At 38.9% G+C, this 19,451-nt stretch overlaps 1 protein-coding gene across 1 annotated transcript; it reads left to right on the top strand.

The window, feature by feature from the left end:
* Nucleotides 1-3,642: 3,642 nt before the first annotated feature.
* gata4 (GATA binding protein 4) lies at nt 3,643-12,818 on the top strand (the record flags this gene model as incomplete). Its single annotated transcript, XM_084083149.1, has 6 exons — nt 3,643-4,201; nt 9,559-9,725; nt 10,247-10,372; nt 12,133-12,214; nt 12,448-12,584; nt 12,693-12,818. The coding sequence occupies 6 exons, from the start codon at nt 3,643-3,645 to the stop codon at nt 12,816-12,818; spliced, it is 1,197 nt and encodes a 398-aa protein (XP_083939275.1).
* Nucleotides 12,819-19,451: the final 6,633 nt, after the last annotated feature.

The following is a 19,451-nucleotide window of genomic DNA, read 5'->3' as shown; positions in this document are numbered from 1 at the left end:
TGAGAATCAATATTGTACTAAGTGAACTACCATGGGCACATTCTGACCTGTACAATCTGTCAAATATCTACACAGACATAGAACAAGGGAATAAAATATGGATAGATAGATAGATAGATAGATAGATAGATAGATAGATAGATAGATAGATAGATAGATAGATAGATAGATAGATAGATAGATAGATAGATAGATAGATAGATAGATAGATAGATAGATAGATAGATAGATAGATAGATAGATGGATGGATGGATGGATGGATGGATGGATGGATGGATGGATGGATGGATGGATGGTACGGTACGGTACGGGACACTTCTCATCACTTTTCCTTGTTCCTGCCTAATACTGTTGTTAGCCTATAACTGGGGCTCAACCTCTCTGTTGCAGCATTCCTCCTAGCCTGAGCCAAGGACCTCTAGGGTTGTTGGTGAACTTGACCCTTGGGGAGAAGCATAGGAAGCCCTGTGCGATATGGAGGCGGATTTCTGGTTTGTTGCTCTGTTTAACTGGTCACCTTTCCTTGTATACGCATTACAATGACAGACATTCTGTCTGGCCAGCAGCCAGATGGCACGAGGACACAGTCTGCCACACAAACTCACTCGCTCGCTCACTCACTCACTCACTCACTCACTCACTCACTCACTCACTCACTCACTCACTCACCTTTTCTGCCTCTTTGTCTGACTCTCTTTCTCTCTCTCTCCCTCACACACACACACACACACACACACACACACACACACACACACACACACACACACACACACACACACACACACACACACACACACACACACACACACACACACACACACACACACACACACACACACACACAGTAGTAGTAGAGTCTCTACTCAGTGTTACAGAGACATTTGCATAATTTTAAAAAGGTAAATAACGCCACTATCCCAAAGTATTTTGGCTTTTTACATTTCATGTCTTTGGGAAGAAAACATATGCCAGTCTCATGGCTTATATTTATGTTTGTATTGTTTTTTTATTCTGCTAAATTAAACGTTTATTGCAATCAAGATCTCTCTCTTTTTGTATTTATAAGTGCTATTTGCAAATGACCAATTTGAACAACTACAATCATTAAGGATCAGATCTGAACAGTGGTGTAAAAAGTACTCAAATGTTTTACTTAAGTAAAATTATCAATACTGTAATGCAGAAATACTCTATTACAAGTAAAAGTCCGGCAATCAAAATGTAAAGTAAACTTTAGTAAAAGTACAAAAGTATTGGCATGAAATAATACTTAAAGTACCAAAAGTAAAAGTAGCCTACTATTTCTCAAATGTATAAAAATGTTTTGAAATATAGCAGATCAATGCATTGTGAGCTTGTAGATCAGCAATTTTCAAATACCATAGCCAAAGTTTAAATAGGGCTTAAGTGGTAAATGTATGTTTTACACGCACATAATAGCCTATACAGCAGGGGTCTTCAACGTTTTCAGGCCAAGGACCCCCTAGCTGAGAGAGCGATGAAGCAGGGACCCCCTCTATATTGTATAAAAGTGTGTTTCAGATAAACTTTTGCTGCTATTTTTTCCCTCTACACACCTATAACTCTATGCCAAAAATACCCGATCTACAAGCTCACAATGCCTAGCAGGGCAGCATTGTGAGCTTGTAGATCTGCTATTTTTGGCTAAAGTTCTCCTCAGAAAAGGGATGCTACTCCTCATGCTAGGGTTCAAGTGATTATGTAAAAAAAAAAAATCATATCACACAAAGATTTGGGGGACCCCCTGTAGTAACTCTGAGGACCCCCTAGGAGTCCCGGACCCCCTGTTGAAGACCCCTGGCCTATACAGGCTACACACACACAAATGAACGTGGGCCTTTATTGGCAATTTGGCATGCTAGTTGAAGGGTGTGCAGAACAACATCAATCTACGTGAGTCTGTCAGAGGGAAGTGGCCGGACAATGAAGTGGTCTCGTGTGTTTACGTTCACAAGTGTTGATGACAGGTATAAATCTGTCTGAGAACAACAACCGGCTGAAGACTGGCGTCGACCACTCGTTCGGCGACCAGCCCTCTCCATCATGTTGACTAATTCTTGTCAGGAAATAATATCATGACCAGTGGTGTAAAGTAACTGAGTACATTTACTCAAGTACTGTACTATAAGTACAATTTTGAGGTATGTTTTACTTTACCGGAGTATAAAACCAGTTTTCAGTACTTTTACTTCTACCACTACATCTCATCTCAGCGACAAATATTATACTTTTACTCCACTACAATTATTTGAAAACTTTAGTTAGTTACTTTGTAGATTTAGATTATTATTACAAAACATACATTAACCACTCCAACATATATACGTTTTGGCCGATCTACAATCTCACAATGCCTGGTGGGCTTGTAGATCTGCTATTTTCAAAATAAAACTGAAATACAAATGTACTGATAATTTAAATATTCAATAACGGACTATGCTTTTTATTGTTTATTTAATGTAATTTATTGTACAGAATTCCCTTTAGTCAGAGAGTCTTCAACTCTTTCGATGTCAAGGCCACAGGATTGACGGGTTAACGGTTGCGGAGCCCCAGCAATTTATTTTCTGATAAATAAAACACCAAAATCGGGGCCGTTTCGTAAAGATTTTATATATATATATATATATATATATATATATATATATATATATATATATATATATATATATATATATATATATATATATATATATATATATATATATATATGGCTGTGATGTATACTAAAAATGTAAGCTGCTTTTATTATTATTCAAAGTATATTCACATTTAGGATTTTTTTTTAAATGTAGCTATTATTGACATCATAAAACGTTGTGTGTTTGCTAAATTTCCGACAATTCGTTCTTCCTGATGCATAATGCAGGATTAGATTATTTTCCTATTAGCATTGTTAAAATCAAGGTGACGCATTGGGCTTGAACTTTAACATAAAACGTGTGGTGTGGTGCAAAATAAAATAAAAACATGGTTTTGCCGATGACATTCTAGTCAGCCATCCAGACTAAACTAACTGATATATTGCTGTAATAAACAATAAACAAAGATAAGCAAATTCGATTAAAAAAAGAAGAAAACAAAAACACGTTTCAGAGAGTTCCTTTTAAAACAACCACAAGCGGAATTTTCCTGCTCAATATATATGTTTTAATGAAAATAGCTTAACAAGTTTTTCTTTGAAAATCAAAGGCTTATTCACAGCAAGGTGTTTTGTGTGTGTGTGTGTGTGTGTGTGTGTGTGTGTGTGTGTGTGTGTGTGTGTGTGTGTGTGTGTGTGTGTGTGTGTGTGTGTGTGTGTGTGTGTGTGTGTGTGTGTGAGAGAGAGGGGGGGGGGGGTGATAACATGAACAGAAATCTTGATCACAAGGTAGCTTCTGCCTCAGTTCACCACTCCTCTCTCTGATAGTCACTCTATCTCACTTTATCCTCAACTTGCTGCGACTTCGGTAACAATTTTTTAACAAATATTTTCCCGTTAAAAGATATCTCCAATTTGTGAGGACAAAGGAAGATATTCGATTGGATTAAACACGTAAATCGTTAATTCATGCGTTAATTGCCTTTATCATATTCCGGATCATCGGCAACACGAATGAATTCACCCTCAAGGAGCGGACATGTACCAGGGCATAATGACAACCAACCACGGACCCCCTTCCTATGAGGCCGGATTCCTCCACAATGCCGCCGCCGCGGCGGCAGCGGGGACGTCGTCGCCGGTCTACGTGCCGACCACCCGGGTAATAACCCCCATGCAGATCCCCGCCCTGCCTCCTTACCTCCAGACGCACGGTGCGTCGCAGCAGGGCAGCCCGGGGTCCGGTCACTCCGCGTGGGCGCAGCCAGGGGCCGATCAGTCGGTGTCGTCGTACACGGGCAGCGCGCACCACTCCCACTCTCCCGTGTCTCCCCGCTTCACCTTCTCCACCAGCCCGCCTCTGTCCACGGCGGCCAGGGAGACCGCCTCGTACAGCAGCCCGCTGAACATCTCCACCAACGGGAGGGAGCATCACTACAGCAGCCATCACCGAGGCCTCAGCGGCTCCTATCACAGCCCCTACCCGGCCTACGTGAGCCCCAACATGGGTGGGACGTGGCCGACGTCTCCCTTTGACAGCCCCGTCCTGCATGGCCTTCAGACCGGAGCGCCGGGTGCGACACGGCACCCAAACCTAGGTGAGAATAAACATGTGGAATTACATTTTGCGCTCTGAATACGTAGATTTTTATTTTAAAGTTCTGAAGATAAACTTCCATAAATTCAGTAGCCTAGCTATGACCGTTGAAATCATCAAATTACAGAAACCATAGCCTACTTTTAATGACAGTTGCAATAGATGCACATAATGAACGACATGGATGATATTAACTCGTTATTCGTTTAGTGCATAAAAGTGCACCACTGTAAAACAGATGGCTGCCTGATTAAGTCATCAGTCATTTGGTAGGCCTTGTGATATGATATCTATATTTGGTATCACTGATATCAAATATAACCTAATTCACACGCAACAACAACAACAAGGTAGTAAGGCAAAATATAGTCTCAATCTCCAAAATATTCACATTGCTCCTGTTTTCTTTGCAAGTCTGTTTTGCTGAAGAACTCTATAGGCCTTATAACTCAAAACTGTAGGTAATGTGGGCTTCATTGTTAAATGATAAAGGTAAATGATCACACAAATTGTATGCCTGCAGGTGGTGGAACATTTGCTTGATGCCAGCAGTTTGCCGGGCAGGTTTATGATCAATCCTTGATTTGTTTATCACATTGTGAATCATTGTAATGTGAGGGGAAAACATGCCTAAATGAAACAAATTGCCTAACCTTGAATTGCAATTTAGGGCGACCTAAAATATTCTCAAACTTTGGAATGAGAGTTATCTTCCATTTTTGACAAAAATAACATTCACATTCAAAACCAATATATATATTTCACATAATTAAACTGGGGGAAAAAAATACTAATTCATGAATTAATTCAATATTAGTCAATGCTTTTGTTTTGTTTTGTTTTGTTTTGTTTTAACTATGTAATGGTAGAATTCCATTGTTTTGTGTTTTAATTGGATTGTGAAGTGTGAATGTTTGGACCCCAGGAAGAGTAGTCTTCACTGTGGTGAGGACTAATGGGGATCCGTAATAAACAATAAACAATAAATGGACGAAGCAGCCATCAAATAATTGTTATTGTTCGCAAAATTTAAATAAAACTCAATTGATAGACAGATAGATTGATAGATTTAAAAAATAATAATAATAAAGAAAAGAAAAGCAATGTAAGCGATAGTTATAGCTAGTGTTTATCTGGTCAGATTATCAATGAGACAGGGTTTGCTTTTTGCAGTGGCAGAGCCACATGTGGTTTAGGATCAGTAGTTCACACCATCACTAGAATAACTCTTTTCATATTGGTCACAGAGGGGCACACAAAAAAAGAATGATTCTGTATTTGCAAAACATAAACATAATTCACCATAATATGTTCATGTTTTTCAAATACAGAATAATTCACCTATTTCTGTATGAATATTATTCATACAGGAATAAGGCACATTTTCTGAGTAAATTAATTTGCACCACAATTGGCTATTTATTGGGTGATTGTATGATTTATTGAGCTTAACATAATTATTTTCAAAAATAATATTGTGTATATTAGGATGTAAAATCCTGGGATACACCAAAAGGGTTTGACCAGGGTTTTAAGAACCTTATATTTCCTTACAAGCCCTGTTAAAAATGATTAAGAGACCACTTTTTTCACAACACCTTGTTACCTTATAGTCTGGACATTGTGGCTACAGTTGAATTGATATCAATTAAGTCATCAAATAGTTGACAAAATGTAATTAACTGCAGTGTTATTGATCTGTATTCGGTACCAAATCAAAGATTTGTTTCATGGGAAAACAACTAAACAATCTGGACACACACAGTAAAATCCAGAGTGCTAACTTAACTATGAAAGTGTAAAAAATTACCATACAGGTCTATTTGTACAAGTTAAAAATTATTATATATTTTTCCAATAAGCTGTATCCTCATTAAAACCATTGTTTTATAATGAACTCTGATAGAGTAGCTTATCTTAACTGTGAATCTTATCCCACTGATGGATAAGGATCTGGTTTAGTCACTGGTTGCAGTGCACTCTGCACTACACTCATCACCATACAGGATCACACAGGTTTCGTAACACATTGATTTTGCTTGCCGTGTCAATTTTACATGTATGGCCACATTTGTTGTTTGTAGGCAACTTTACAATGGTTGTTATTTGATCCTGATTTCCCTTCGTCAATACATGTTTCGCCCAGCATGGATGTCATGGTGGGAGATTTTACATTCAGGTTTAGTTTTAGTTGACTACTGTATATAGGTATTTGTGGCACTAACCTAAACCTACCAATTGTATATTAATGATTAATTTAAAATGACTGCCCTTGATTATTTCTTATCAGCCATTGCTCATGATCTAGTTGGTGATTATTATGCAAACAGCGTCAATAATCACAACACACATCGCTTTAACAATACCTTGTGAAAAATAAAGACGATCAGTCCCAGAACAGTGCAAAAGATAAGATTGATTCGATCTAACATCTACCTCAGTCTGACCATAATCACTTTAAATTCACAGAAGAGGAGCATCCACTGACAACATAATTACATTGTTTTCCATATACTTGCATTGTTTTCCATATACTTGCTTCATCTCATGGTTTTATCTCATCTCAGTGTTTAGTAGCATTCAGCCATAGAGGGAAAGTCTCTATTGTTCTCATATTGAAGGGAAACTCCCCTGAGGCTAAACACTACCTTTTCCTTTGATGAAGTGAAAGTAGAACATTCAACGATTTATACTTCTAACTGAAAGTCCAAACATTTTAGATATTTTATGTGATTGATGTTATTCCTAAAATTATAATTTGCTGCTGCAGTTAACATGTTCTAAAAGCCCATAAATAATCTCTTGTTGACCCAGCTGCTTTTGTAAATAACATATAATCCTGATTTGGGTTAGAAGGCAACAGTTACTGTGATTAACGATGGACTCAGTAAATCAATTGAACGATTTGGCGGATTCAGGCACAAGCAGACACATCACTGAGATGTAAAAGAAATTGGTGCTTAGAGTAGCTGTGCTACATCCAGTAACATAATTGACACTGGTCTCTCCGAAAATGAAACTTAGAGGAATCTTACCCTCAAGTAATCAAAGAGTTACAGTAGGTACATATAATACCACATATGAACACTTTCCATTGTATTTTTTTGTATAAACTGTATCACTTCCAAGAAAAAAATACTAAACCCTGTGTATAGAAATAAACATTATAATTAAATGTACCTAAGGAAATTTAAACAGAATATAGAAATTCATCTTCCTCTCATAAAAGGAGAAAAAGTTACATACTGTGTAGAGTGAAGGCTTGTTTAAGAACTTTGTGTAATACACCTTTACTGTAGCAATATGGATGACGTCTGTTAGATTGGAAATATCAGTAAAAGTATAATCTTACAGTTTTGACTTACTATCACAAGCCATTGGATCGTATTTCCAAGCAATGGTGGTACCATTGCAATACATCAAAAACACTATTATGCAGGTTATGATAGTAGAGTTGATACTGTCTATTACAGAGAGACTTTTGTATCCATTAGATAGTTTTTAGATATGTGCTGTCCAAATAATATTTAGATTGTTTTCCCTCTTGGCCTTGTGTAACATAAGCCATGATAGTGGTGTTTTTTTATTGTACCCCACTGAGATAAAGATACACTGTGACATTTATATAGAGGAATAAATTCACCTCCTCTGATAGGCATAGAATGCCTAAGCACTTCTTTTTCTGTATTGTCTTGTGCTTCTGGGTTGTGTCGGCTACTGCCTGGCCCAAGGTTAGATTGCCCTGTTACACGCACAGTACTGTCATTATTTCGCCCTCAACCTTGGAGGAAGTCTGCCTACAGTATGTATCCAGATCCTAGAGCCTACACATTCCAAAGTTACATCCCACAGCGAGTGAAGAAAGGAAAGATATATGGACACGTTGTATCATCTGAAGCAGAGTAATTATGCTGTGCTGAAATCAAAGACACACAAAAAACACAACAACATATGTGCATGTCTTTATGCACTTATCAGCTTCAAATCAACACAAGTTACATTTCCCATAGCCTTTTGAGCTGGAGTCAGTATACATTTTCCCGTTTTCTTTATGTACTGAGAACTACAGAACTACAAGCAGTCCACATTTTCACGATTAAACGACTAATCGCATCTTGTTTGGTTCTTGCTAGTGAATTTACTGCTGACTATTTATTTGTTGTTGAACAATGAAACAGGGAATTTCACAAACCATGATACATTGGTGCACCTGCACTTCAGATATGTTGATTTAGAAACACGGTCAGATAATCAAAGAGAAAGTGGAGCTGTCATGCACACACACACACACAGAGCAGAATGATGTCTCCTCGTTCCCCTGAACAGCTAAGTGGTTCTTGGGAGATACTCATGTTTGAGAAGAGCGAGAGTGAAGATCACATTAATCAAAAGTCATGCTATCTAAGAGGGAGAGAATGACTAAGAGAATGAGACAGACAGAGACAGAGACAGATGTTAGAGACATAGAGTCTCCATTTCAATATGATGGAGTTCTATTCAGTCTCTATTTCCAGCCTGACTCTTTATCTCGGGGAGGGAGCTGTTAGATAAGAAGGGATTCCAAGCTGCTGCTGTGTGGGCCTCTGTCGAGCAGACAGGACAGCTACACCTTCCACTGGTTTAAAAGTGTCATTACGCAAGATGACAATCGAGCACAACAGCGCTTATCAGTGCTATAGGGATGATTCAAAATGTGTACGTGACTGAAAGCTTCATCCTTTTATTTTCAAGCTACGGCCTTACTGGAAGGGCATCAGTAAGAATCACAGAAATGTTGCCTTGGGAGAAATTCAATGACGTAGTTAGCATGGAAACTATAATCTGGGCCAAATACTATTTGTAAAAGCTTTTTATGGGTTGTTTTGACATTCTCAGGGGTCTATTGGGTGGGTTTGCATGTACAGTATGGGATTTGAAAGTCACACATTTCTGTGACTGACAACTCTACTGAAATCCGCTGGTCCTGGCTTAGTGGTCCTGAAGAGACAAACCCTGCTAAGTTAAAATAAACACACAAATAACTATTTGAATATGACTCCTGTATGTTAGAATTATATATCATTCCTGAATACATTATTGTCTGCATAGCGCTTTCAAATGCACAATGACATGACTTGAGTTTTCCCTTTTAACCCATTAAGACCTGAGGCCGATTCTACAAATGGCTTCTAAATCACTAGTTCTCACACTTTTTCGTAATTCAAAATGATTCAAGATTATTTTTTAAATGTTCAAAATAGCAGATGTACAAGCTCTGTGAGCTTGTAGATCTGCTATTTTTGAATAGCCAACGCTAAAATCTAAAATGACACAGATGCTTTCCCGGTTTTAATGGGTTTTTCTCTTTCATCCATTTAGATATGTTTGATGACTTTGCTGAGGGTCGTGAATGTGTGAACTGTGGTGCCATGTCGACGCCGCTGTGGAGGCGAGACGGTACGGGTCACTACCTCTGTAACGCCTGCGGACTATACCACAAGATGAATGGCATCAACAGACCTCTCATCAAACCCCAAAGGAGACTGGTGGGTGACAGACGGATACATGCCCACTTACCAAAAGCTCTCAAAATAATTAATTATTTATTATTGTTAATGTTTTAGTTCTTTTTACAGTATGATGTGTTGTTGAGGTTCTGTTTTTGTATTTGTGTTTTGTACTTGTGTTTGAATGAATGCGCCCGCCCACACACATGCACGCATGCGCACACACACACACACACACACACACACACACACACACACACACACACACACACACACACACACACACACACACACACACACACACACACACACACACACACACACACACACACACACACACACACACACACACACACACACACACACACACACACACACATCCTTGTAGCCTACAATTCATCCATTTTAAACTCAGAGAGCGCTTACAAATGTAACTCTATGGGTACATTTGGTTACATTTGTGCAATCTCTGAGTTAAATGAACACTGATTTACTGTGTACATCACAGACACACTGTTACTCCCACTGACCTACATCATTGTTGTTCCTTGTGATTGTAGTCTGCATCGAGAAGGGTGGGTCTGTCCTGTACCAACTGTCACACCACCACCACCACACTGTGGCGACGGAATGCAGAGGGAGAGCCGGTCTGCAACGCCTGTGGTCTCTACATGAAACTCCATGGGGTGAGAGAGAGAAGCCTGTCTCTGCCACGCCCCAAGGCTGTGAGGCGGAGATTATGTTTTTGCCCCTGTGTGTCTGTCTGTGCACGGCTAATCTCGGAAACCGATGCACCAATCGGCGTCAAGGCCTACTGGCACACTGCCAGTAGGCCAAGGAAGACAATTCTTTCAAATCAGCCTCATTGTGGCACTATACCAGGCCACTTTGCGTTTTGGCCTTTAACGCTTGAATGTTGATGTACTGTAGGTTCGATTTTCCGCCATTTTGCATGTTCTTCAAAACACACTTTTTGCTACTACTCCAGCAGATTTAGGGCCCTATCTTACGCCCTGCGCTATCCTGTGGCACTACCCCACTACCCGTTAATTACGCACAAGGCAGCTGGCGCTGTCCCCAAACGGTATCTTACGGCTACCTGCTATACATTATGCCGACACCGTTATTTGCACCTGGAGGTGTGGCCATGGGCGTGTTGCTGCGCTATCCCTAAAATTGCTATCTTGCACACACACGTATGGGAAAGCGCATTGTGGAGTCTCAGACCACCCGCTATGCCAAATCTGTTTGGTAGAACGGCCTGCAATGGAAATGTCAGGCCAGGCTCACAACATTCAGAGGTCTCCCTCACTCCTAATTCTCAACGAATCTCTGTGATTCTAATTTTCCTACAATCAACAGAAGTGAGAGTGTCAATTCCTTGTGTCAAATGTATTTATATAAGATCTTAGACTATTCAAAGACAATGATTTGTGCTGCGCAGTGCCATTCGCTCCAAACCACACACACGTGTTTGATTAATCCATTGCGCAGGAAATAAAGAACGGATTACAATAATATAAATTTCTCTATAATCAGTAGGTGATACTTATGTGTACAAAATATGGTTTTATTTAAAGCCAATTGAAGGCTAGAGCTTATGATGCAAACATTAGATTGTGTCCGACATTTAACAGTTTAACAGCAAATCACTTCTAAATTAAGTGATTGTGAATGTGATTGGCAATTTTACAATAAATGTTTTCAAAGGCAACGTCGGACTGCCTCTTCACTCCATGGGCAGAGAGGGAGAGAGCGTAGATAGCATTAGAAATAACGGCTTGCGCAGCCTGCTCTTAAAGGCACGCTGATTGGTTTTATTAATGTAACGCCCAAACCACACCTATGCATAATGTAACGGGTAGCGCAGGTGTTTCAGGGATAAGGCTGGTGTTGGAAGATAGCAACTTGTAATATTCCATTACAATAGGCTATAATTCCAAAGTTTGTGGAGCTACTTTAGGGGCTCATTTAACAAAACATGCCAAAGATCTTGAACGCATATTCTAATCGACCCAACATTTTTATCACATATTGAAGGACCTCTCTAAACAATGCAGAGGCAAAAGTGTTTTCACTTATGCATATAGGGGGCATCGCAATTCCTTCAAATGTCACGGTTTGTTGCAGAAACAGGATTTTGTTTCACCAAATTAGGTACAAAATGATCTTCATGTGGTAATAAACGTCAAATAGGGTTTTGATATAACATTCTGTGTGTCTGTAATTGGAATTAGTGGAATTAGTGGGCCTATTTATTCCACCTATTTATTTTATTTCCAAAACACCCCTTTATAGAGCCCCTTTATAGTTTATACTTGTGTCTTACAAGTATTATAAACTAAGCAAGAAAAGGACAAAATGTTGCAGGATAGCAAAGGAATTATAGTTTCTATACTCAAATTTGTTGTGCTGAAACTTAGGTCTGTTTTTGGTGTCTCAACAGGTCCCACGGCCTCTGGCTATGAAGAAAGATGGCATCCAAACCCGCAAACGTAAACCCAAGAACCTCAACAAGCCCCTGACTGGTCAGCTTCATTTTTGTATATGTTTGTGTATGTCATGGGACAGTAAGAGTATAGAGTAAAATTTGACTGTTTATAGGCATATACTCTTAATTATGTAATTGTTGGTACTCTGTAGTACTGCAGGTACTGTACGCAGTCACATTTTCAGTATAAATCTATCAATTTTTCCATTTTACTGCATATACGCATTATATAATCTTAATTGTGTAAACTGTTGGTACTGGGTTCTGCAGGTACTCCAGGCAGTGATGGGTCACCAGTGACACCCAGCAGTACTACCCGCATCCTCACTAGCACAGAGGAGACACGTCAGATCAAGACAGAGCCCGACACCACCAGCCTCTACACACACCACAGCACACACACACAGGTAGGCTGAAAGGCACACGCACGCACGTGAACACCTATATTTCAAATCATCATGTAAAACTCAATTGCTGTCATAACCCCTACTCAGTCACCCTACATCTCCCTCCAGATTTCTGCCCTGCCAGCTTACATGACAGCCCAGGCAGGGGCCATTCCTCTCAAGATCTCCCCTGGAGCTCACAGTGGATCTTCAAGCTCCAAAGCTGAGCCCTGGAACAACTTAATTCTGGCCTAGAGGACACGTAACTTCTGCATCTCTTCCTCAGCTATATATAGCATATGCAGGGAAAGGGTTCACCTGAAAACATTATTTGCTGTGGCTATGAGAGAGCCACTGACAGAGCACAGTGTATTCATTTCAACGCTCTTGGACTACAGTATACTGTTGAAACATCACCACGTTGCTCAGACAATCCACAAACATGCAGTTAAGCCATGTTAAGACAAACTGCTGAGAATTTAGCCTTTAGGGGGCAGTCATACATTGTATAGTGCCTGTGCAGGACATCAACTAACCAAAGTATGCCCAGAAAGTTAATACCCTCCTTTAGAGGTAAATATAAAACGTTCCAATCCAATCTGAGACTTTCTGAGCCAAAATGTGATAATCATTCACTGATTTGGTCATTCATCAATCATTGAATAGCCACAGACATCTGGTTAGCCAGAGTCCTCTGGCATAAAGTACATCATGTTTTTCCAAATCATCAGTCATATATCTTTAATGCCCCCAACTATTCACAGGACACTCTGCCTTTGGAGTGTTGATGCCCACCTTCAGGTCAAATCCTGGCATACAATTACCTATATAGAAGTTGAGTACAGGCTATCCCCTGCCTGCCCCTTCCCACCACCCCACCCACATGCACACCCCAAGGACTCATATATACAGGCGGTCAGTCACCTACTGTAACATATTAGCCAAACACCAGCTCAGTTTCATACCGTAACTGCAGGTAATCCTACGAGCTAGGAGCACTTTTAGGTAAGCTGAAATGGGAGCATTATTCTCTTGTCATCACTCCTTAAGTCAACCTGTGGCATAGCCTTACACAGTAGAAAAAGTGCCTGGTGACTAATTATTTCTGGATTACCTTTACTGTAAGTTAAAACGAACGTAATTTTATTTCTTCAGATTTTATGTATATAAATACATTTCAGTATTTCTGTATTTCTTTGACCTAAAACAATTTGAGAAACTACCTATGTGGCTAATAAGCTGCACCTGATGAATGTGATATGGATGGAATGACTGGCACATGGCGCCCTCTGCTGACACATTATAGGTCATGCATCCACAAGATGGAGTGGGTCTTGACTTTTTATTTTTATCAATATACTTGGTAATGCCTTTAATGTTTTGGGCCTGTATAAAGAAGTTAGGCTGGAATTGCTAGTATTTATTCAGCAGGCAACCAAAAAGCTTGGATTCTCATGTTATCTTTTTTATGTCCATTGAATGCCTTATGTGTTGCATATATTGCAATATGCAATACTTTCAATACTGTTCTCTACTTTAGTAATACCAAATACTTTTTTCTTGTGACAAGCACAAGGGAGAAATATTGAAATATTGTGAGTATTAATACCACATTTAATTACCATAATGACAAATACATATGTAAAAACTTCACTCCAGTATAATTGTTTAATAGTACCATTGTGATATATTGTAAGTAAACACAAACGACACAGTGAGAGACAAACACGTACAGTATATGGACAATCTTGACGTGCACTAACACTGTACTACTTGATGCCCTTCCTCTGTGTGCCCCTGTAGCTCAACTGAGGAAATTAATAAAGAAAAGCATTTTGACATTATGTAAATTTACTTTGGATCTGGTGTTATTATACTCAGAACATTAAAGCTGCACTATGTAACTTTCCTCTTCTACCCCGGATTTGAACCCGGTTTTCTGTGCAAGTGCTGACATTTTTACCATTGAGCTAATATAGCCTGCCTGCTTGCTCAGGGGATACATTGAATCTTGACCATCAGGTTAAAATTGTATAAGTTATATTGTATTAAAATAGCCTACTCTACCACACAGATTGGACAAAATAACATTTTATTCATTACATTGTTCAGTTACAACTTACTTATCCTACCTGAAATGCAAAGATGCATTTTCATTTACTTTTTATATTGTCTCCTTCCTCATCTTCTTCTTATTATAAAGATCACTTTACCCCAGTAAGTTTGACATTCAATGTATGTTTGTCAAAATATTGGGTTATGGAGACATTCTGAATCTTCTCCTGAAACGTTTTATTTTTGTGTTTACAAAAAGTCTCAAACTTTTGAGCTTATATACATTTCATTTTGTGTCATTTGGGCTAATGGTTTAACACTCTAAAGGGCATGATGAGATACTGACATTTTATGAAGCCATGGATGAATAAGAGTCAACACTGGTCAACATACTGTAGGCCTACAACACTGGCCTTCTCCACAATAATGTTTTGAGTTAACATTTACTGAATCCATCATACTGTAACATTACAAATTATGTGAAGAGACACTGATAGATGTATTGCTTTATTCTAACAGTACATTATTCTTTCAACCTGACTTGGGCCTTTCAATCACATGAAAATATTAGGTCATGAGGAAAGGTCTTTAGCCAGAGCATTGTAAACATTCAGCTAGCAACAACAATAAATAACAGCTAATGAATAACATCCTGTGGATTTTGAATGCATCACTAGACTAGGCAAGTGCAAAACTATAATCTTTACTTATTTTGGCTATTAGAGATATCCCCATTAAAAAAATAAAAGCCATAAATCTGAAATATGGGGGAAATGTGCTGAAAGCTGCATTAAACATATAGGCTGGGTAGGATATAGAATTTAAGTCTACTTATATTTTGTTTGCTTTGTGAAAAAACACTGTGATTGTTATTATTATATTTTGCCGTTTGTGTCACTGAGCTACCAATATCGCGTTGTACAATACCTGAACATGTGATCATCATGGTATCATTTGTGAATACATCTGACAGGCACAACTGAGGCAACTCAGTTCCCAGACCACCAAAACAGCAAAAAACAGAAGGGACATATATACAGACTGCAGGGTAGGCTAATTTATGATGTAAAATATTTAGATATCCATTGTGATGCTGCTTATCAGAAGTTTTTTTTAAGTGGGGATATCCTCCCCATCCCCACTGCAATCTGCACCCCTGATCTTCCCTATTTGTACATATTCTTGTGTGAACCTTGCAATATCTTTGTTAAAAAGCTGGAGGGTGCACCGATTGAAGTTTTCAGTCAATTGCTCTCTGATGAATTCTGCATATTTGCTTTGTACCATGTCTCTCCAACACTGGTAAAATGTTAGTCTGATTTGATGGTGGACAGTGTCACATATTTGTGAGCTGAAAACATAATCAAGTGCGAATATCTGACCCTTTTCTAGGTATTCCTCCAAACATGCATTTTCCTCTAAAAGCTGTGCTTGCACAACTTCAATCATGGTGTTAATCTCTTGTGTGAAGATTTCTCCTTTGTCTTGTGATTCACACTCTAAAACGGTGAACATATTATTGAAGTAACTTTTCCTATCCTGCTCTTGCATGGCAGCGATGAAATTAAATTTCAAGTTCACTTGACGTGACCTAAAGAATTGCTTGACAGCAGAATAGAGACTTTCGCTTAACACATAATCCTGTTTTATATCTGTGCTTTTTTTGGTCAACTTTACATAACTTTCATGATCATTACTCAGATCTACACAGTGTAAATGCCTAAAGCTGATGTCTCGGAATAGATTTTCTTTAGTTCCTTTGAAACCCCAGCATTTTACATAGCCAATATGTGTTTTCACTCCATAGAGAGAGTACCATTCGTAAGCCTTCTGGACCAGGTTTAGCATGCATGGATCAGTGTTTCTGGCCAAACAAGGGCTGTTCAGGGTAAAGACATACACATTCCAATCATCTGAGACACCCTTTGATGACAGAAGTTCCTGAGTTTGTTTTATGATGATGTCTTCACTGTGCACCCCGTTGTTATAATCAGGATAGTAGGGTCCGTACATAAGAATCTCTTCCCGTTTCTCTATCACCGCCCATGAGTGTTGCTTGTCCTCAACCCCACATTCCTCTGTGATATCATGATGGAAATCCCGAAACTTCTTGTTAATGGAGTCTTTGAAGTAGACGTTGTCGATGGCATGTCCAAACTTGACATGTCTCAAAACTTTGTTTACAGAGTACTGTGTGTCAGTCCAGGACGATATTTGATCAAGGACGTTTTTTGTTCCTGATAGATCCTCTTCTCCTACATTCATACAAGTTTTATTTGCAAATGGACTGTAGTGGCTGTAGTTTAGCCTGTAAAACAAAAAAGATCTCACTTTAACAAGATTATGATTTATTTCATTTTATGTAAAAGAGCCCAAATAAACACAATGGCAATTTTGCTACTTTGCATTTATGTGGAAAACATATACTGCAAAAATGTTATTAGATGGATTTTGTTTTTATTTAAAGTGCCATATAGTACCACATCATGAGTTGTGTCTCTACCTTTTCACTCTGAGAACCTAGAACAAATATGTATGGCAAACTTTTAAAGTATTGATATACAGTATAAAACAACGTTTGACCGTAAGTAAATCACTTTCACACTGAAAATTATTTTACATTACATTTGATCCACGTTTGCTTTTATTGATGCCAATAAAATGATTCTATTCTACAACAAACTGTTCAAAACTATAACTAAAAATAATGTATCTATTATATTCGATAAAATGTACTTACTTTGTTGTGCCAATGATCCTCTTCTCTTGATCTGTGGCTTTTTTAAAACCATAGTCCAGCAGACTATTTAAACTTGCTAAAGTTTTCTTTGTGTACAATTGAGGCTCATCTTCATAATATTCATCAAATAGTTGACGTTTACGTTTCAGTCTAGACAAAGGAAATAGACTGTGATACATTTCTGATCAGACAGTCGTCTGTGTACAGTAGCAGGGAAAACGTTACTGTATATAAAAGTATCCAGTTCTCGCAAAAGGCATCTGAGGTAAACCACTGCCGCTTCCGAAAAGCAGGAGAACGGGTTTGACAATCGACAATGTATGTTTTTTTTTACCAATGCTGAAACATTGCATCATTAGAGCACTAATCCCCACCAGGAGGCATGCCCTACCCTTCTTCATGTAAGAAAAGGACTGCATTGGCAGTGCATGACTGCATGGGGCAATGGGGGAAGGGATATATTAGGACTGTCGTATCATTATGGTGCAACCAGAGTAGACAGGCTTTGGACAGTGAACACCTAAAAAAAAGTAGTGTGGCATGTTGTCATGAAAAGTTTCAAATTTACTATATACTAATATAGTCTACTCTAATACATTACAATATGTGTGCACAACCCTTCTCCCAGCTCCAATTTCAGTGAGATCCTGCATGCAATTCTAAACAGATTTCTGTCATTCAATCATGTTCTGTGTAATCTGCAAGGTGTGATAGGTAAAGCTGCAATCAATAACTTTATGTCCTACCCAGGATACAAACCATAGTGTTCCGCAATAGAGACCAAATTCCTACCGCTCCTCCTAGAGACAAACCTGACTCCCTGCTTGGCCATGGGAGATATTGCACTTATGAGTTTCAAGCAGTACTACTTGTTAACTAGTAGGTGTACACGACACCAGGGTCGGAATTTCTCAATATAAGACTAGGGAGACAACCTCCAACCACTGCAGTTGTACCAATTAACATATACAGATTGGTTAAAACGTTTTATTCATTAAATGAAGTTCCATATTAATTCCGTGTGTCAATTATGTTTGTATCACCAGTAAATCAAAGGTTGAAATTTGAAATATGTGTCAGGTTTTTGTGACCCTAAGTCACTTTGCGAGTCCTACATGAGAGGAAGTAAGCTCTGCAATGTCATTGATTGATTGATTGATTGATAGGTAGGTAGCTGATATATTGCACTTTTACCGTAGCGCTATAGGTATACTCTTAGTTGCTTGTTTTAGAAGAGAATGCATTAGGACTTCTGGTGATTAGTAGTAGTTTTGTTCCCTACCTATGTTGAATGCACTTATTGTAAGTCGCTTTGGATAAAAGCGTCTGCTAAAGGACTGTAATGTAATCATTAATGTAATGTAATTGATGATTATGGCTACATACTGTACGTTGACGGGCAATTGTACATGCAACTGAAAGGGGCAAAACATTACCTCACAAGGCCTTAGACACTGTGCTGCTCCTCACACCCAATTGGTCCAAAGTGGTTTGAACCAACTGACGTTGCCATCCTTAGAGCTTGAAGCTCTCACTAGTGGTGTTAAAAATGAGAAGGGTACAAAAAGAGAGAGAGAGACATTTTTGGCCAATGGGTGACACTAGAGGAAAGATCATGGGGTCACTCAAACTGTTATTGTTCCTCCTCCTCCATGGAACATGAATATACCAGCCAATTTCACATCAATCCACATATTAATTTTGAGATATCTTGTGTGCAAAGTTGTCTTAGCCAAAGGGTGTAACTGCTAGAGGAAAGGCCAAGGGGTCACCAAAATCAGTAGGGATATTATATCCTGTAGTGTAGTGACTAAAGTGAATGAACTAACATTGCCATCCTTACACCCTTACCACTAGCTTCAATCATATCTCCACTACTAATTTCCAGGAGGAGCAAAGACGACTGACAAGTACTGGATAAAACCAAACGAAAACAACATTACAACAATTAAAAACAAACATTTAAAAGTAAATAAAAGTAAACGCCAACTACCAGTGTGTGTGTGTGTGTGTGTGTGTGTGTGTGTGTGTGTGTGTGTGTGTGTGTGCGTGTGCGTGGAAGGGGGGCCGGAAAAGTGCAACCAAAGCCTCTC

The sequence above is a fragment of the Gymnoscopelus microlampas genome (genome assembly GCF_963454915.1).
Source record: "Gymnoscopelus microlampas genome assembly, chromosome: 16".
NCBI classification, from domain to species: domain Eukaryota; kingdom Metazoa; phylum Chordata; class Actinopteri; order Myctophiformes; family Myctophidae; genus Gymnoscopelus; species Gymnoscopelus microlampas.
This window is presented reverse-complemented; position numbering and strand designations above follow the sequence as displayed.